General features: G+C 39.9%; 3 protein-coding genes across 4 annotated transcripts in view; 2 read left to right on the top strand and 1 right to left on the bottom strand.

The window, feature by feature from the left end:
- The first annotated feature begins 27 nt into the window (after window positions 1-27).
- On the top strand, window positions 28-1,325 carry si:ch73-335l21.4 (E3 ubiquitin-protein ligase-like). The gene is made up of 2 exons (XM_024288296.2): window positions 28-827; window positions 1,003-1,325. The coding sequence occupies exons 1-2, from the start codon at window positions 194-196 to the stop codon at window positions 1,059-1,061; spliced, it is 693 nt and encodes a 230-aa protein (XP_024144064.2). The 5' UTR covers window positions 28-193; the 3' UTR covers window positions 1,062-1,325.
- A 202-nt stretch (window positions 1,326-1,527) lies between these two features.
- LOC112155643 lies at window positions 1,528-5,457 on the top strand. 2 transcript variants are annotated; one of them, XM_024287427.2, is made up of 3 exons: window positions 1,528-1,697; window positions 1,816-1,883; window positions 3,045-5,457. In XM_024287427.2, exons 1-3 carry the CDS (start codon window positions 1,660-1,662, stop codon window positions 5,420-5,422), a joined length of 2,484 nt encoding a protein of 827 aa, XP_024143195.1. In that variant the 5' UTR covers window positions 1,528-1,659; the 3' UTR covers window positions 5,423-5,457. The 2 variants fall into 2 exon arrangements, with proteins under 2 accessions (XP_024143195.1, XP_024143193.1); XM_024287425.2 differs by having other exon boundaries at window positions 1,529-1,697; window positions 3,042-5,457.
- A 7,521-nt stretch (window positions 5,458-12,978) lies between these two features.
- The window catches only part of si:ch73-335l21.1 (insulin receptor substrate 1-B), a 58,811-nt gene continuing 51,589 nt past the window's right edge, over window positions 12,979-20,200 (bottom strand). Inside the window, exon 4 of the mRNA XM_024288051.1 lies at window positions 12,979-15,141. Within this exon, the coding sequence (XP_024143819.1) occupies window positions 15,134-15,141 (8 nt within the window). The 3' untranslated portion in view covers window positions 12,979-15,133. The remainder of the gene's footprint in view (window positions 15,142-20,200) is intronic.

The raw sequence follows: 20,200 nt of genomic DNA, 5'->3' as shown, positions 1-20,200 counted from the left end.
TGATTTTTGGCCCAGTTCAAACGGAAATCACCATGAAAGGAGTTTGGAAGGAGGAGGGATGTTTGGGTTAAGGTCAATCATCCACATGCTGAGAATAAATTAAAGTTATTTTTTAATAACATGACTAAAAGACAAAATAAACGTTAAATGAGTGAAATTTGTGCTAAGATTGCTGATTCTTTCAGGGTTTGTGATGGAAAAACGTTTGCGTAAATGGGTAGGTTTTACGCGCGCGTGGATCTTCCCCACTCCAGTTTCATTGCATCATCACTGTGACTCACTTCACCCATTTCCCTCGTGGGAGCGCTACTGGCAGCCGACCAGAGCCCCTCCCTTCTCCCTGGCGTGTACAAGTAGGCTCCACGCCGGTCATTCAGGATTTGGAGCTGATCGGAGGAGGAAAATGCTGTCAGAGATCGAGTGCGGGATCTGCTACCGCAGCTTTAACGCGGCCCGCCGCTGTCCGCGGGAGCTGCACTGCAAGCACAGCTTCTGCGAGAGCTGCCTGCGCAGTTTGAGCCGGGGGCTGGCGGGGAGGACGGTCATCGATTGTCCGCTCTGCCGGCACCCCACCGTCCTCCCCGGGGAGGGCTGCGTCAGAGCGCAGCTCAGGGTGGATGAGTGCGCCCTGGAGCGGCTGGTGGCTGCCGGGGTCCTGGACCAGGACCAGGAGGAGGAGGAGGAAGAGGGGGAGATGAAGGAAGTCAAAGAAGACCCAGAGGAGGAGAGTGTCGTCTCCGGGGCAGTTGAGCGTGGGATGCTGCGACGGTGCTGGAAGAAAGTGTGGCGGGTCATAAGCGGCAAGACGACTGAGCAGAGAGTAGATGGTAAGCAATAAGTCAATTAGATCGTTGTTGTAAAATTAAACAACATAGCAAAAGAAAAAAAGGGAGCACAAACATAGTTTCCTGAGGAACACCTCTTTTCATTATTTAGCTGTTTTGTGCTTGTTTTCAATTTAAAAAATAACCTAACTTTTCTTTTCTTATTCTTTTTTTGCAGACTGCATGACCTCAGATGAGCTAAGGAACCTGGCTTTGATGTCCTGCTACATGTTCTGAGCATCATTCCGTATTTTTTTCTCCCAGCAAAAAATGTGACTTTTTTTGTTTGTTTGTTATCCAATGATGAAACTTTGCCTACCTGTGAACTGTTAACAATTGTGACTGTTGCACTTAAAAGAACCAAAAACTGACAAATATGCACATGTTAACACTGATTATGCACAAATATTTAATATTTATTGTGTTTTTATTATGAATCAACATGTTTTGTTTTTTTATGTTGTATTTAAAGTTGAATAAATTAACATTTTGACTAAACTCTTGAGTTTCTGAGTGATAAATGAACTATAAAAGCACTACAAAATAAAATAATTGGATTAATAAAGTAAAACCTTAAATATTCTAATATGTCATAAGAAAAAAATAATGAAAACATGAATTTGTACTTTTATTTTGAAATGTTTTGCCTAAAAACTTGGCAGAGGGTTTTTAGGAAGTAAGTGAGCTGCTGCCAGGTGAACAGCATTGCCTCCAATCAGCAGCAGCAGAGCTTGAAAGTGAAGCTACTGAGCTGCAGTGAAGAGTCAAGGCTGATGATTTTACTGCACCGAACTCCCAGCTCTGCTTGGAGGATCGAAAACACAAAAGGTGCAGCATGTCTGTCATGTTAAGCAGTTCAGCTCTGCTCTCAAGGTAAAGACTTTCCAACCTTTCTAGATGAATGATAGTACGTTTTAAACATATTTTGACTATTTTACATTGAAAAATTCTCCAATTCCACATGAGTTGTTTCATTTTTTTCTCAATGCAGACTCTTTGTCTCAGTGCTGATCCATGCAGCTGCCATGTCATTTATCATGACCTCACAGGCTGCAGGAGGTGAGCTCCAGCTGTCTGGAAAAATGACTTCATGCTCTTTTCTTAGCAAATACATTTCAGAAAGTTCTTTAAAAATACTTTCTTAAAACAATAAATGTGACTTTTTTTTTTACAGTTTATCCATTGCAATAGAAAAAGAGTTTACAATAAGGATTCAAATTGTGAAACATTTCCATAAATAGATTAGTGAGCACATTTTGGAAGTGAGCTTCCATTTCTCTTTTCATCAAACGTTTCAGGTAGAAGGCCGAATCTGCAGGCGGCCATTTCCCAACTTTGAGGGCTGACAAATCAGAAACGTCCACATTTCTAATTAAAATGTAGCTCTCATGTAGAAGAAAGATAAGACATGTGAGCCTTTGCTCTTCCTACTAACCAAATTTCACTTTGTTGAACATTAACATTAATAAATGGGAGCAAAATGTGCAACAAGGTTTAAGGATCTTCAGTCAACTTCTATACGGATGACATTCAGCTGTTTTGTTAAGTTCTGAGAATGTTTCTATGCATCATTTTCTTCTCCATTTGGAGTTTAAATATTGTTTATTTATCATTTTTGTGTTTTTAATATCACCCAGACCTGTTTTAATTTCTAGTGGTTGCTATCCTCAATGCATTTTGCTTGTTTTCACAACACAAAATATCAGATTCCCCATGTAATCCCTTAGCAAATTGCACTAAGTGTATTACAAGTATACTTGGTCAATACTAAAATTAAAGCAGTTTACTTTTAATTTCCTTTTTTTATATACTCTCTATATATTGTAAGACTAAAATGCTCCAATTTAGTCTGAAGAAGTATTTAGTTGGTATACTTCCTACACTAGACATATATGGTGTACAGTAGACTTGATGTACTTGTACTCAAGTTGACTAAATACAACAATCTTTAAGGGTGCCACTTCTCTCCAAAGGTTTTATTTGCTCTTGTGCACATGGAGATTCACAGTAAAATACTTATATTTTGACATTTTGGCCTGTATTTTTGTATTTAAATTCCTTAGATTTTCTGTCATTGAACTGTAAAAAATATTTTCTTAATTTAACAAAACTTTGAGCTTATACACTCAAAATTTGCTATATGCTTTTTTTTTTTTTAAGAGTTCAAACTAACATTAATTTTCTTGTCTTGTGGCTCCTTTTCTGTTATTTCACCAGCAGTTGGTTTCACTCCACTCTCAGCCCATGATGCATTGGAGCCCAGTGTGGCGAGGCGTTTGAACCACCCCAACAGCCATCATCGCTTCCTCTCGACTGGTCTGCTGTCCCCAAAAATTGGAATTCATGCTGGAAGTAGGAGTGAAACTGGCGCCGAAGGGACCTACGCAGACAAGCTGTCGACCTTCAAGCATCAGCCACCTCTAGTCCAGTATGCCCAGTCCAGCAGCTACGGTTCTTACAGCAAAAATGTCAGGGATAACGGACAGCAGCAAGTTGGGACGACCCAAACGAGGACAAGTGGAATGATGCCGGCGAGCAGCATTTTTACTGCTCGCTCTCTGCTGGGAGGACAAAGCTTTGAGAGGCCAAAAGAGGAGGATCAAACACGCCAAACCCACATTAGGAACCCCAACAGTTCATACTTTGTGGTCAAAAGAGTGTCCCTTCTCAACAAAACTCTTAGTTTTCCTCAAACTGGGAAATACAAACCGAGCAAAGATGGAAGCCTCACAAGTGACCCTTCAAATGTGAATGAGGTTCCGTCCTTTCGGCCTCTTCTTTTCCCACCTCCCACTAATGAGGTCAGGAGTGCTCCACCTTCACCCACTAGAGTGCTATACAAAGGCTACAAGGACACCAATGAGCTTCCTGTGGGCGAGTCACCAGGTTTCTTTAATCCTCGCACCCCTTTACCCAGAAACCCCCTGGAGGTTAGACGGAATCCAGGCCAAGAAAAAACTGTGTCTGGTCCGAGTTTCTCCAAGACGCTTGACCCGATGAGCAACAGATGGATGCAAGGACACAAGAAGATCATCTTGTATCCGTCTAAGGATTCCACACTGAAAGATGGAGAGGGTGGGTGGGTCAGCATGCCAAAGCAAAGCCCTTTTAGTACCCCTTGGTACGGCAGGTTCAACCCCAACCTTGAACCTCCAAACAGGATGGATCAGTCCAACAGACAAGGTTCTACAGAACATGATGCCACCTTCTACGTTCCTGCACAGTCTCCTTCTAAAACCTCTTTGGTGCAAAATGTTGTCCCTCGGCTCCACCCAAATACCCAAGCTAACTATGCCAAGAACACAGCTCCACAGGTGAATTCAACCGAGTCAACCCAAGACTACAAACCAGGACCGAAACGCCTCCAACGCATCCGAGGATTTGCAAATCCTCTGAGGCAACCAGCGAAAGAGCCATCGAGTCCCACGAGAAGAACCTCTCAGATGTTCAGCCTCCCTGCCATCAAAACTCGGCCCTTCCTGCTGCAGAAGTACAGCTTTGGATCGGGAGCACCATCCTCGATGACGCCGTCAAAACCAGAGCAGGTAGATGGGTCCTCGCTCTCTCCTGGTGAGCTAAACGTCACAAATCTCACTACAGATCCAACTTCCAGGTCAACCCCAATAGAATCTAGGAATTGGCCTTCAAAAAGTGACTTAAGTTTGGACAGAAATCCAAACCAAGTCAGAAGAAGACTCTACAAGGGGAAGTTTGGGCTGCAAGGATTTGGGACTCGGCCACTAGAGGGAGACAAAGCTCTAGTTAAGTCCCCAGATGTGACTGCTCCTTACAGATCAGGTTTGAAACTCAAGAGTTTGGACTTCTGGCAACCAGATGTCATCAAAATAATTGGACGGTACAATCAGACGAGCCCCAGCAAGGAAAGGCAGAGTGACGACTACTTCAAATCACCTCCAGAGGTGAAAGGAAGTGTTGCCACAAACGAGGGGAAGGATGGCAGAACGCACAGGAAGCTCGGGATTCCGTTTTCTCAAATCGCCTCCTCGGCTCATTTGAGGTCGGAGGAGCACCTCAGAGCTGCAGCCACCCCCCCATCAGGCGCAGACGGTGGAAAGAAGCCGCTCCGGAGCTTCACCAGCAGCACGGCGAGGGGAAGACCCGTCCGACTGAAGACCAACAAGAAGACCAACGGATCCATTTTTATAAACGCGAGCAGGAACGCCCCCATTTACAGGCTCCCAAAAACCCCCGCGAGGGCCAAAGCAGTCACTTATAATGACATTCCAGGGAGCGCGTCGTTCAGCAGCGTCAGAGCAACCGGCGTGATTGTCCCAAGTCCAAACAACACGCGATTTATCAACCAAACGGAGCATCAGGAAGCAAAAGCTGAAAACAAGACGGAAGATTCGCAAGCGGTCGCAGACACAAAATTAGACGACGAGGTCAACGACATAAAGATGCCGGAGTTGTTCCTACGCAGCGGCGGAAGCAAAGGGTTCAACGTGTCGGAGGTTTTGTCTGCGGTGGAAAGACATCAGGACGCGCGGGAAAACCTGCTGGAATTAGATTACCTCCAAACATCCACCGGGAACATCTTCTTCAAGTCCCTGAAACCGCCCAGTCCGGGCAAACAGTGAAGATACTGAGCGCAATAAAAGCTGGAAAAGTTGGAGGTTGTGGTTTTTGCTTCTTGTTCTTAGCAATAAGAAAAGCATATTTTTTAAAGACCAAGTTAAAAATTGTCAAAAGTTGTGCACATTTTAAAAAATAAATTTCTTCAGAGATAATTCCAAGTGTTTGGACTATTAACTTTCCTAAATGAGAGAATATTTGTTGAAGTTTTAAACTTCTGGAAGGTTCATTCCTACTAAGATTGACTGACCTAAAATTATCATATTCATCTTAAATTATGTTTTTTAACTTGCAAATTTTAATGTAAAAATATTTAGAGCACTTTTTTGCATGATTAAAAATACAACAGCTGTTTTTTCAGAAGAATCCATTAGATGGCGCCATTTCATTAAAAAAGAATCAAATCTTAATTTTAGATGCTTAAGGAATTAAAGTGTATTAACCCTCTCAGAGCCAAATTGTAAGTATTTTAGGAGGAAAGAAACAAATATCCTGGGAAAATGGGTTTTAAAGGAATATACTGTTATCTACAATGGCTTGTTGGAGTATTATGGGATGCTTGTGACCTTGGTTCTGGGAGGACTTTGGGAAGGTGAATATGAAAAAAACTGTATTTGGTTTGGGAGATTTGCATAATTTTCCTGGTAAGGATTAATGAACTATCATGAATTAGTCTCATAGCTAGTGGTTAAAGGATTACAAGTAAATCTTTGAAATAAAATGCTTCAAAAAAGGATTAAAATTAGAGTTTAACCTAAACAACTGAAATAGAAATCAGAAAAATAAATAATTTTTTTTTATGTGAAGTTTATTCAGAAACTACAAAGAAAATGTTTAATAATTTATTCAAATATACACATATACAGCTCTGAATTCCTTCTTCCCTCTTTGGCATTCCTGTATGTTTGAATCCCAGTTAAAAAGCCGATTACTGGAAATCTGGCAATTATTTCGCAGCACAATAGGCTGTAAATCCTGTGAGGAAAGGGAAACGCTGTGATTTTACTGAACCCTTTGCTGAAGAAAACGAGCTGATGAACTTCTGCTTCATTCAAACGATCAGTCGGTGACATTTATTAGCATTTTTAAAAAACTAAAATAAAAAAGTGAAGCATCCTTGAGGCTTTCTATAAATTGACTGTATTCCCACCGACTGTGTCCTCATTCCCGCTCATGGTGGTGACGCAGAGTGCTGACACACTTTTCTCCTTTTAAGTCCTGCTGCGGTTCTAATCCTCTCAATACTTCATTTGGATTCTTTAAAGTTAAATTTTTTCTTTAAAAAAAAAACATTTATAAATTTGTTAATTCTTTTCAAGAAAATTTAGTCTGGGTTTTGGTTTTGGTTGAATCTTGTCCCAGCCTTTTAACCAGAAAAAGACAAAAATAGGAAAAAACACAAACAGTGAAATTGGAGGAAATTCAGGTTATCACAAGCAACACATAAAAGCAGAGCTCAGTCATAAACAAAAACCTGATTTCCTTTTTTTTTGTTTTGTTTTCTATTTTTTTCCATATAGTATTTTTAGAACCCTAAAACAATAGGATTTTAAGAAAATGGATCTCATGGTCTACTGAAATCAAAACAGGTCGGACTGCCATAAAACACAGCAACAAACAAATATTATTGAACAAAATAATTTAATCTTTTAGTTGTACATTTCTAAACTCATCCTGATGAGGAAAACCTCTCACACTTTAGTCATGAGGTTAGGGCCCAAAGGTAAAGGAAGTGTTTCATTTCTTTTTTAGACCTAAAAGAGGAAAATGAAGTTTTTGGTGTTTTTAATAAATATACTTAAATTAAAATTTCTCAGAGAGTTCTCACTTGATTTTTTTAAAGCTAGCATGCTATCTAGCTTGCAGAAATGTTTCCAGTTTTTTTGTCAAATTTATCATTTAGCTTATATTTAGATAAGCTTTCAGCTTCAGTGTTTTCAGCATTTTCAGCTATTAGCTTTAGCATCTTTAGCGGCCACATTCAATTCACAGCATTCACACTTGAATTATGACAATCTAGGTCAAACACAGTAATTTATCATCCTAACTGAGAGGTCTTCAACCTGTGGCTCTTTTATCTCTCCATGTTAGCTCACTGGATGAAGAAAAATAATACGATAGTAAGTTTACTAAGGAAATTTAGCCTATTTTGGAGTTTAGCTAGTAATTAAGCAACAAGTTAGCTTTTTTTTCTAATTTTCCTCTACTGAGTTTTTATGCTAATTTGGAGTTTAGCGAAAAATTTAGCAATAAGCTAAGGTTTTTGGGTAATTTGTTATCTACTGAGATTTTTTAGGCTAATTTAGAGTTTAGCTTCTATATTAGCAATAGGCTAACACTTTTGAATAATTTAGTTTAATTATGAAATTTAGGCTATTTTGGAGTTTAGCTAGTAATTAAGCAACAAGCCAGCTTTTTGTCAAATTTGGCATTTACTATTTTTACTAATTTTTACCTACTAAAAGGTAAAAATAAAAAATCACATTTTGAGAGATGCTAGTTTCTTTTTCTTTTTTTGCTTTTGATCGTGCCAAAAAATAGGAATAATCATTTATTTTTTATTATTTTTCTAAAAATGCTCATGAACTATCCAAATTCTAAAAGTAAATCTATGCGGCTCCTTCTAGGGTTTGAACCGTAGAAAACGAGTCTAAATGGCTGTTTTACTTTTAAAAGTTATGACCTCAACCACCGACCACTAGATGGCGCAGCTCCTCTATTTTGGATCTTCATGCCCACCAAGTGCCATTCAAAAAAGTGTGACCTCCTTCAAGTCTGGATGGTGAAATAAAAATATCAAAAATATCAAAGAAAAACTTCTTTTTTGAAGTTTACTTCTCAGGTCACGGCGGGTTCATTCCCTCCACCTGACCCCTCACCTTTTCTACCACCTAAATTCCTCCAGAAGGGGCCCCAAGGCAACTAAGTTGGGGGTGTGTGTGTGGGGGGGTCTACCAGTCGCATTGTTCACCAGATTAAGACCCCCCTCCCCACCCCCCCGTGGAAAGTAGGGCCTTCCACTTTCCCACTGAGCTGCGAGGCGTTGAGGTGACTCCCGTGTGCGGGCATGTCGAGGCGCTCCCGGCTCCATCAAAGTTGCCAGATTCACACAGTCCGCGTCCTGGCCGTCTGCACGCCGCCTGATCACAGACGCTGTTTTTCTCTCTTCCTAAGGCCCCCACCACCACCTCCGCCTCTCCCACAGCGAGGAGGAATTCTGTACCATGTGTCTGCGGTTTGCAGGGAGCTCTCAAGGAAAATAAAAGCACCCCCCCCGTTCATCCCTCCATCTTCCTCCTCTCATTTTCCATCAAACGCTCTGTGTGGCAGTTTGTTTTTTTTCATCTGCTCCCTCCAATTCTACAGTCACCACCGACTCTTTCATGAAGAGTGTGACGAGATGGTGGTGGGAAGGAGGAAGAGGAGGAGGGAGGGAGAAAGAAAAGCTTTTTGTTTGGCCGAGTACATTATGTGAGGAAGTACAAATGCTCTATCAGAGCTGCTAAATTTGACCAGGAGAGCCCCGACTCACCAGATTTCTAACCAAAATAATGAAAAGGAAGCAATTTATGAGTAGTTCTGACACAATATGACCACATTAGCTGCTGGAACAAAGAATTGCATCCATGTCCGACATCCAGAGAGCTTCCTGTGGCCTCCGCCGAGGAGGAAGTCATAAAGACAGGAAGACTTCCTGAAGTGTTGCCAACGGTCTGCAGTACAGAGCGTACACCGGCGACGGGTGTAAAAGCATAAAAAGAGCACTCTGCGTCCCGTCAGAGCGGCCGAGCACACATCTTAATGACTTCTGGGTGTATTCACAGCACTTACTGAAGGTGTAGATGCTGTTTTTGGTTCTAGAAATCCGAACACATTGACCAGGTTTTATCTTGACTGCACTTCATGAACCGTCCTGATTCTTCAGGATCGCCTTCAGTGTTCATGACGTCTGTTTCCCTACCCTCTTCAGGTGTGCTTGAATGCATCAGCGCTCTATGGTAGAGACACATTCAATCATTTCCAAATGTACGCAGTTAAGCAGCATTCAGTCGGTTTCTAAGGAAGGCTTTGGAATGTTCTAGAAGTATAGTAAAACTTCCAATTTGAAGCTCTTTAAAAAAGCTGGAGTCATGTCAATCCACTCTATCAATTCATCCATCCATTGATCTATCCATCCATCATTATACCTAATCCATAACCCAATCCATCCATTCATCTTATTATCCGTCCATATATTCTCCCATCCATCCATCCATCCATCCATCCACCTACTGATCCATCCATCCATCCATCCATCCATCCACCTACGGATCCATCCATCCATCCATTGATCTATCCATCCATCAGTTTACCTAATCCATAACCCAATCCATCCATTATTCTTACCATCCGTCCATCCATCTATCCATCCATCCATCCGTCCGTCCATCTATCCATCCATCCACCTACTGATCCATCCATCCATCCATCCATCCATCCATCCATCCATCCATCCATTCATCCACTCATCTGCTGATCCATTCATCCATCCATCAGTCCGTCCATCCATCCTCTATCCATCTATCCACTCACATACTAATCCATTCATCCATCCATCCATCTTCTAAACTCGCTGTTTTCCTTTTATGGTCTTGGGGTCTCTGGACCCATCCTGGCTATTGTTGGTCAAAGGTGTGGTACACCCTGGACAGGTCGCGGGCTTGTCGCAGGGTCAGCCACCATAATCACAGTGTTACTTAAATATCTTACTAGCGCAAGACAACATCAGACCTCAAATAACAATAATATAAAATGATCTGGCGGGCCTTGACTTTGACAGGTGCTCTATGCGCTTTTCAAAGGTTTTCATTTAGTTGCAAGTGTATTTTTTGCGATAAACCATTTCTCCTTTGTGACATTATTTGAGCTACCAGAAAGCACAAAAACCTGTTGAGTAAAAGCAAAAACATTGAGGTGGTTTTGTGAACCATCTGTTTAATATCTGTATATGATCCACAATAGAGCAGGTTCGTAGAGCCCTGAGAACATTTAGACTTTAGACCTTCTCGTCTCTTAAAGCTGACAGCTCTGGGAACGGCAGGATCATGTGAAAACGATCAAAAGCTGCAGAGGAGATCCCACGTATCTCTGCTGCTGGTCATTACAGCAGATTAATCCACACACTGCTCCAGTGCTCTGAATCTGCAGGTTTAACCAGTATATGTCTTTACAAAAGTGTCAGTTTTACAAAGAATCAGGTGATACTCTGCAGATAGCGGGTCCACCTATTGGCTCCAGGCCAGCCTGTGGAGGTACTCGGCGTCCCCTCGCCCTGGCTCCCATCCAGCAGCCCTTCAACGCCTTTCTTGACTGAAGATAAAAAGCACATTCAAGGTCTTCACAACATCAGCACCTGCTCTGGTCTCACCGCAGTGCTCTGCATTATTTGGATCTGAGGAATTCATCTGGAAACAGTTCATTTCTGAGATGACAATACCTAGAATTATTTGTTGAATCAGTTTTAGATTCTGAACGGATCAGAATTGGCGAAAGAGGGAAGCAACTCCAAGATAAACTTTTTAAAAAAGTGTGTACAGACACCTATAGGAAACAGGAGATGGAAAAGGAGCAGACAGGTGAGGTGGCGGCGGTCCTCAGGTGTGGGTTTTCCCTCCGCCTTACAGATGTTCACTGTCTGGACCCAGCTCTCCTTTCAATCCGTCCCTACAGCCGGCTCAGATTCAATTTCCCAACAATGGTACAAGAATCCAAAACAAGAATCAAGAGGAGCACAGATTTTCCAGACCGAAAAAAATCCCCCAGATTTAATTAAACCAAGTGCTGAGAGAAGGAGGGGGGAAACAAGAGCATGAAGGAGCTCTTTGAGCTCACTTTACAAACAGCGTGTTGGTCAAATTCCCGGTAAGTTGAGCGGCAAGCGGCTGAGCTCGAGTGCAAGCGATCTTATCAATGGGAGGGGTGAATGTGAGCAAAAGACTTGTGTGGATAGGCATCAGGCGTGTTCTCTTGCCCGCTACAGGGCAACATTGTGGTGTGTAGGCATGAGGCCCCACACTGTTGTACTACAGCCTCACACTGACTACACAGCAAAAAATGAAGCTTGAGAAAGTGATTTTTTAAAAGAAAATTCCTCTTGTAAGAAAAAAAATCTTAGTTTGAGAAGGGATGTGATTTGAGTGTCAAATTAACTGCTATACAAAAATGTGTTCATTAGCTTGAAGATTCAGACACAAGAGGGAGGAGCTATCTATGACTGTACATGTCAAATACAGTACATGGAAGACACGGATCAATAGAGTTTATTTATTCTGAAGAAGTCTAATCACGTCTCCATGTTTGGGTTCATGGGATCAATCAGAGATTCTCCCAGTATTCTCCCCGTCTGAATGACGGACGCTTTCAGCGGTACTTCTGCCTTCCTGTGATCCAGTTTGAAGACTTGCTGTCTTTTTTAGATGAAAAAAATTATAATATTGAATGATTTCTTTTTGTCTTGATAGAAAAGATAAAAATATCACAAAGTTCAGGAGGAGGATGATCAGATTGGTCGTTTTTATATCCTCCCACTGATCGTGTCATCAATAGGAAAAGCAGAGATCCTGATTTGGCTACTTCACTTAAAGCAACTGTTTGGAAGAATTTTATCTTTTATAGTGTCGAGGTTCAATTGGATAGAAGTCCCACGTCACAAGAAATTAAATATGTAGGGAACACAACACATTTGCAAAATCAAAATGTGTATCTAGTAAGACATTAGTTTAAAGCATTAAAGCATTGAAGCTGGTCTGATGATAAAACATAACTATTTCATTTAAGCTTTTTGAGTTCCCTTTTGATGCTGTGAAAGATTTTTGATTATCAAACAAAATATTGTTCATGTCAGAATTTTATTGCTTTATGTTTAAAAAAAAAGTCAATCAAGTATACTGATCTTGTCTTTACTTAAAAATGCACTAAGTTGGAGAAAAGTAAGAAATATTGGTCACAAAGTCTCCTTCACCCTTTGAAAAACATAACACACTGGTTTGTATTTATGCTATTGTTACTATTAAATGATCTACTTTTCATTTTGCATGAATAAAGCACAAATATTAAAAGAAAATAGCCTTTTGACAGACACCCCATCGCATATGATCATCTCAATGTAGTAAAAGTAGTAGCAGCAGGTGTTATGTCAGCAGTGATTAAATTAAAATATTTAATTTCACTGTTGGAGAATCTCTGCTAGAAATTTAAATCTAACAAACCAAAATGAAATCTTGGTCCAAAAAAACTTAAAATTCCTTATTTAAAAAATAAAGTAAAATAAGAAAATTTGCTTAATAGTCCAGTGCATCATTTTTTTACTGGTTGTGCTTATTGACCTTCATTGACTTTTTCCTTTTTTTGTACAGGATGCACAAAAATGTGTCAAAATGTCATTATAATCCAGTGGAGAACATTCAGTATTTAAGAAAAAAAAATCTGCCAATGAGGTAAGAAGTTTTGACTTATTATTAAAGAAACTTGTTTTTGCAGTGTAGTTCAGTTAGGAAAAAAGAAAAAGAAAGAAACCAGTCTCTTTTGTTGGATTTTTTTTTCTTTTTTGACAAATTTGTTTTTCTAAAGCAACAGAAGTAAAACCCTCTACATCAATGACAAATCTCCAAAAAAAAGGGTGCAATCCCTCAGAGGAATAGATAAAACATTTTTTTTTAAAAAAAGAACAGCAGCAGTACCATTTTGCAACACGAGCATACCTAAATTTGCCAACAATGAATGAAAACGTACAGACATTTGAATTGTTGAACTCCCCCCGCGCTTCACCTTTCCCTGAGCTCTCCCATGATTTATAGCACGAGGCTGAGACCATCGAGAGGCAGCCGCATAGGAACATTTCCGGGCCGGAGGCAGTTTGAACGTGTTCGTGGAGAGCTCAGGGCATGACGGGGGCTCTGAATGGCATGAGCATAGAGTCTGCTTGTCACGATGAACAGAAAGCTGGCTTTTGTTGCTTTCTCTTGAGACCACAAGTACCTTTAAGCATTTGGCTGACATGAGAACATCTCCAAAACATAAAAAAACAATTGTAGGTTTATGTGTTTTTCTGCCGGTCAAACATCTTAAATTAATCGACTGAAAAGTTTCTTCTGAACAAAGATGAAGTCAGAACGAGACTTTTCCAACAGTATAAAGCTACACACAAGTCCATGTTGCTGTTTTTCATGATGGCTTTTCTCTTTCATCATGCACGTTGAAGCCTCGTTCGACAGTAAAGTCTTTCCTCCCAGAGAGTCAGATCCGATATGTCACAGTTCGCTCTCCTCACTGTCAAAGAGTTCTCCAGGAGATTGCAATACTCAAAAAAACACAAAAAACTTAAAATAATGCATTCTGACGTGAGAACCAGTTGTTGTTTGGCTTTGACAACCTGCTACAAATAGAAAAACAAAAAAATCCTCAGGTTAGGACCATATGGCAAGTTACCTAAAACATAAAAATAATTGATGTATGTGAACTGTACAGCCCAAAAATTAAACCTGATATAAGGTCTTAGAAAACTGCTAAAACGGGCGGAAAAAGACAGGCACTTTAGTGCTAATGCATAGCAAAGATTAAGCTAAAGACAAAAGATTTTTTTGTTTAATTGTGTCACATAACTGCAGAATTAGTTTGAAAGCTGAAATGACGGCGACACCTTTCCAACAAGTGTGCTGACTGCGATAAAGCTAGCATTAGCATGGCTAATGATAGGTTCTCTGTCCTCAGCTGTTTGTACCTTATGTTATTTAGCACCCTGAGATGAAGGGGATTAAATGAGTGTCTGGAGGTAATATCACTAATAGGATTGCTTGGCTCTATATCAGGGGGCCTAACCCTGAGCTGTGGTCAGCAGGACAGTGAATTTACGTCCTGACACGATGCTAATATGTTAATCTGATCTCGAGCAACTTCATTCCCTGTCACGAGCGCCCTTTTGTTTCAAGCCTGTGTTTGATACTTCCACTTATGGCTCATTAAAAGGTCAAAGGAGGAAGGAAAGAAGAATTTATTGATGCTAAGGTGGTAAGAACGAATGCTAACGGCTGCTATGCTAATATTTCTCACAGTAGAAAACTGCTGGTACTATTTTAGCATAAATACTGCGCTCAAAAATTTGCTTTAGTTTTAAGCAATCAGCTCACTCTAAAAACATTCTACTTTACTGAAAAAATGTTTTCTAAAAACATGTTTCTAGCTAGCATGAACGCAGTACCCGCTAACATTTTAAGCGCTTTGAAATATATCAAATCTAGAAAGAAAAAGTAAATGCTTTAGTTTGATGGATTTTGTAAAATGACATGAAAAATTAGGCACTTTGACATATATTTCACATAGAATTTAGACAGATTGCCATTCAAGGTTTTTGATTAGGAAAAAATAAAACAAAAAGCACTGTTCTCTGTTCTTGTACCCTCCTGTCATTGGCTTTTAGTATAAGAATGGGAGCAGCATTTTTTTTTTCTTTTAAAGAATGTCTTTTGGCACACATCCCTGTTGGTTTGCTCCACCAGACAGATGAAAGTGAGGAGATTAAAAAAAAAAAATAAAGTTTTTTTTTCCATCAACGTCTGTCAAAGTGCTTCAGGGCCACGTCGGGTCCAGCTGTCCTCTCCGTGTGATTGGCTGTCACAAAAGAAACGTTGAAGCGCCTTGAGCGGTACCAGGTCGTCTCCCCACAGACAAGCCCCCCGACATCAGCTCTCTGGAGGAACAAGAACACAACGGGTGAAGAGGTTAATAAACAATATCAAAGTTAAAAAATAAATATTATGACATGATTATATGATGCCTTCTCCTTATCAATTCATTTTAAAATATTGTGTAATGTATCAGCGTCTGCTTATCGGTTGTAACCCTGAAATGGACAACAGCAAAATAAAATACTGTCCAGAAAAAGACTCCAAATCACACAGGAAGATAAGAAATAAACACACAAACATGGGTTTGGAATGTCTGCTTCCAGTCTCCAGCACTTGAACACACAGGTGAGTTTAGCAACACGCCGTGGCGGCGAATATTCCCTCAAAACGGACCGTGCCGGCGCAGTTGATGGGGATTAATGGGGATTGGGAGCCGATGATAATGTGTGGAGGCAGGAGTCCCAAATCACATGGCATCGTGCAGCCATCTGTCTTTCTGCAGCTGTGCACTTCTGCTTAAATCACTGGTTGTCAGGCTGAAACGGTCAAATTATAGATGCGGACCTCCTTGTTACATGTCCTAACATGTTTAAAACACTCATCTGTAGGTTTATTATTAACAAACCTGATTCAATCCTCTAGAAATCCTCTTGGTTGATGGTTTGTATTTCTGTTTTCTTGTCAGTTGTTTTACAAATGTTTGTATTTGTGTTTGATATATTAGAAAACTGTTTTGACTGAAGTGTATCGCACCCTGAGATGACCTCTTTTACAGTCTATGAGATAACTGCCGCCCATAAACATACGCTTATATCACTTTGGTCTTATCTTTATCCACACAAAGGACTTGTACTGTGACTAAAACACTGTGTACCAAACAGGATCAAAGTAATGATTGTTTATGGATTTAACCTCAAATCCGTGCACTGGTCCCTGATGAAACAGTTAGGATGGGTGCACACAATGACTGATTCACGTTTCAACATCACCACTGCAACCAGGAGTAGTCTGGTTTGACTGGAACCAACCGTTGCTCCAGTTCTCACTGCAGTTATCACATATTGACATTTGGTTGAGGATCCCATTCTTCAGGCCGTGAACTGGTCCAGTATCAGAACGGTGAGCACACCGGTACCCTAAGCCGGTCCCATCCAGTGCCACGTTCGGGTCAGGTCCAGTATCTCTGGTCCCACGTCCAGTGCCGGGTTAGGGTACCAGTACTGTGTTAGGGTAGCAGTTTCCTAACCCAGAAGGGCCCAGTTCAGGTTGAGTCCAGTAACTCATCTGGTCCTGCATCTGGTGCCAGGTTAGGGTACCAGTACTGGGTTAGGTAATCCAGTAGTGGTTCATGTCTGGTCCAGTAACTTATCTGGTCCCACGTCCGGTGCCAGGTTAGGGTACCGGTACTGGGTTAGATAATCCAGTACTGGACTTGAAGATGAGAATGTGTTGGTGTGACTCCTCCCCCTCACATTCCAAATAAGAAATACCTGCTGCCTCCAAGACTTCTATGACTTTTTTAAAAACTTAGTCTTGATTATCATGTTTCTTCTGATTTCTTCTGTAGTGCAAATTCTGGAAGATATAAACCGTCCAATCCATCCATCCATCCATCCCTCTTCTTGTCCACTTCGTCCCTTTCGGGGTCGCGGGGGTGCCGGAGCCTAACCCGGCTACTGATGGGCGAAGGCGAGGTTCACCCTGGACAGGTCGCCAGTCTGTCGCAGGGCACCGTCCAATTCATTGCCTAAATAAAAGCAGGTGGTCTCACGTCTAATGTTCAAAACACGTGAAAGGTTCTCCCGAACTAATGGTAGGGGTGTGACCAATCACTGCTGACTATAACATGGCGGCGTCTGTATCATGATAACATGGCGACAAAATTGACTTAATTTTATTGGAGCCAGAAGTAAGAAATGATCAATGGCGACGCTACACTCGCTCAGTCTAGTTCTCACATATAATCAATGGGAGAAATAAAAATTGAATGCTACAAACACTTGAAGAGAAAAGCACTTTTATTGGTATGTAGGCATTTACTTTCTTTTTCTTTTTATTGTCCCTCAAGGCAAGGTAAACCTGCTTTCCCAATATCAACTTCAATCTTTATGAGACCTATTAAAGTACTCAAAAACAAGTAATTATAACTAAAAAATGTTAATATTTTACAGGATATAGTAAGAGTTTTCTAAATCAATGTAATTTTTAATCAGATCTGTGCATCAGTAGGGCTGGAAATCACAGCCAAAATACTGATAACCTTTTCTACTTCATGACACCAGCTCATAAAATGACCAAATTGTTCATACAGTTGATTTATATTTGCAAATACACACATAGCTATTAGAATCACTAAAGGAATCCCAGCAAAACACATATCATTGCAGTGCAGTACGCCAGTCGTCAAACCTCAATTGTGTTTGTAGAGTCCTTCCTTGGGGCTGCAGTAACAACATCCCAACCAACACAACACCACAGACCGAAAAAAATAACCAACCTAACACAAAAGTCCAACAACTAAAACCTCAACAAACATTCAAAACTGGAGCAAAAACCACAGAAAATGTCAGCTCCCATAATGCACCTTGCCTGCTGCTCGCCTTGCAAGTGGAGGAATTCCAATAATAAAAGTAAAAGTCAAATATTTGCACTTATGTGTCACATAGCTCTTCAACTGTAGCTTCTTATTGAAATGAAAGACTGTCTTTTCTTTCATGACTAACAGGGAAACAGTTTGGCTGTGCAGTTTATCCAGTTCCATCTGCTGGATAAACTTTCTGTCATTTCTGTTCATGAAAATATATTTTTAAATAGTTTAAATGACAATAAACAGCACTTAAAGGAACTTTTGGAAATTTCAAATTCCAATTTAGATTAAATCTGAATCTTGTGATTTAAGCTAAATAAAAGTAAACCCTCACAAATAAAATTAGAAACTTGTACATCAAAAAACAACAAAAATCTGTTTCTTTAAAAATATATATTCTGAAAGTTACTTTTAAGAAACATAATGAAACTATACTCACTTTTATATCACTATAATAATGTATAAACTCTCTTTGATGTTTCATCTCCGGTCTGTTCCATTCACTAAAATGTAGTTATTAAAAAGGAAAGTTGTTTAAGGAGTAAACTTTAAAGGCAAAACTCTCGCTATATAAAAATGTTCATACAGTGTTTTAAGAGGGTACAACTGTTCTTTTTAATTATTGTTCTCATGTAAAAAAAAAAAATAATAAAAAAGAAGAAAAAACTTCAGTTTAGTCCATGTATGCTAGCATCAACTCGTTTCACCTCGTCAGAGAACATCTCTTGGTCTAATTGCTCTGACCGGAACTAATTTTAAACTTCCCTGCATTTTCCGCTTCCAATTAAAAGGTTTAAAGCTTAATGCTTCTGCCAGGTTTCCTACTGCACCGATGCTTAGGATAGAAGCGCTAACTTCCCAGCCGTAAACACTTCAAATCTCCTCACGCTTTTTGCCAGCAGCTAAACTCAGACGAGAAGCCTGAAATTTTTAACTGTAATTACTTTTGGTTGTTTATTAACAACATTTTAGTGCATACTTAAGACATTTTAAGGACGCAACAGTAAAATACATGCGAACTGGCCAGAGTTTTTCTGTAATTTTGTAATTAAGAAGCTTTTTTCCTGCTGACATCAAAGTTTACATTTCTGGAAGTCAAAGTGCACATGTAGAAAAGGCTTTACGAGCTCGTTCTGGTTTTACTTGTATGGAAACAGAATTAAAACATTGGCATTATGATATTTTAAAAATTCTAATTACAATATAGAAGACTATGGAAGACTGATAAAAAATGATACAAGACAATTTTAACCTAATTTACAGGAGCTTTTACCTTTATGTTAGGATTAGTGCTGTCAATCCATGAAAACAATTAAAACCACTTTTGTGCTGTGATTAATCACAATCTTTTACTTGGTACCTTTCATAAGAACATATTTTGCTTTTAAACAAAAAAAGCCCAGAGAGAAAATGTTTCCGTCATTTTTATAGTCTGAAATTTTTAAATTTATCAATATATTCCAGAAGTGTCATTTGTGAGAACAAATTCTGATTGGCTGTCGAGTGTGGATGCACACCTACAAAAAGAAGTTCCATCACATTTCCCAAATGTTTTATACTGCTGTGCTGGTTTCTTTAAAACATACTTTTCTTCATCTTCTGGACAAAAACAAGCATTAAGAGATGAACTCTCTCTCTGAACTGATGCTTTTATTAACCTATCAGGACGATCCACATTTATATAGCTTTCCTTTGCTGCTGAAGTCAAGGTCGCTGCCAGCATCGTGTTACCGTGACATCAGTTTGCTTTTTGTGAAAAAGCAATCTAAAACAAAAAATAGCAATAATAAAGTACTAATAAATTGGTTGAATCTTAATTTATTTCGTAAGTGTAAGTGTTGATAAGTGTGATAATGCCCGAGGAAGTATGCATTATTAGAAGTTAAAGCAGGCCGTGGTAGCCTTAATCGTCCGAAGACGGTCACATCACGAAGTTTAAGTAAATTTGCGTTAATAAATATTCATAAATTTTTCTAGAAAATGAATGAATAATAAATGTTAACATGGTAATTTTTAAATTATTAATCGTATCAGTTAATACGTTGACATCTCTAGTTATGCTCTGAGATGCTGTAACCTAGCGGAAGAGTGCGTAAACAAGAGCTCTCAGCAATGGATGATGGGAAAGGGGGGTGGGGTTGCTCCCTGCCAGCATTCCCGCCCACAATTCAAAGGTGAATTTCTAATTAACTCCTGCAGAAACTATGTCCAAGAAAACACTTTTTATTTTGGCTAAAAACAGCATAATCATAACTTAAAGGCCACTGGGAACGCTTTGACGATAGATCAAAAGATGATCAGAGTGGGACATCAACAGTTTCTTGCAACAAGAGTTTAAAAGCTGTGAAACTAATAGAATTCTCCCCAAAAGCTTGGTTGTGTTCTGTCAAAATCTGATGACTAACAACAAAGGATCTCTCCGTGCTTCAACACAAAACAACCCTTCTAAATAGAGCAGCCTAGCATAAGTTCCCCGCCCCTTAGCCTGAAATTTCCCAGCAAATGCTCAACTCTGTAATTGTGCGCGGGGTACT

Source organism: Oryzias melastigma, linkage group LG18 (genome assembly GCF_002922805.2).
Source record: "Oryzias melastigma strain HK-1 linkage group LG18, ASM292280v2, whole genome shotgun sequence".
In the NCBI taxonomy this organism is placed as follows: domain Eukaryota; kingdom Metazoa; phylum Chordata; class Actinopteri; order Beloniformes; family Adrianichthyidae; genus Oryzias; species Oryzias melastigma.
The sequence above is the reverse complement of the archived record's forward strand: the minus strand, read 5'-3'. Positions and strand labels throughout refer to the sequence as shown.

Excerpts from the sequence above, each read along its gene's own strand:
- si:ch73-335l21.4 (XM_024288296.2), top strand. The coding sequence starts at position 194 with ATGGAAAAACGTTTGCGTAAATGGGTAGGTTTTACGCGCGCGTGGATC. Across the intron at positions 828-1,002 it reads GACTGAGCAGAGAGTAGATG|ACTGCATGACCTCAGATGAG; the intron begins GTAAGCAATAAG and ends CTTTTTTTGCAG.
- LOC112155643 (XM_024287425.2), top strand. The coding sequence starts at position 1,660 with ATGTCTGTCATGTTAAGCAGTTCAGCTCTGCTCTCAAG. Across the intron at positions 1,698-1,815 it reads AGTTCAGCTCTGCTCTCAAG|ACTCTTTGTCTCAGTGCTGA; the intron begins GTAAAGACTTTC and ends TTCTCAATGCAG. Across the intron at positions 1,884-3,041 it reads GACCTCACAGGCTGCAGGAG|CAGTTGGTTTCACTCCACTC; the intron begins GTGAGCTCCAGC and ends TTATTTCACCAG.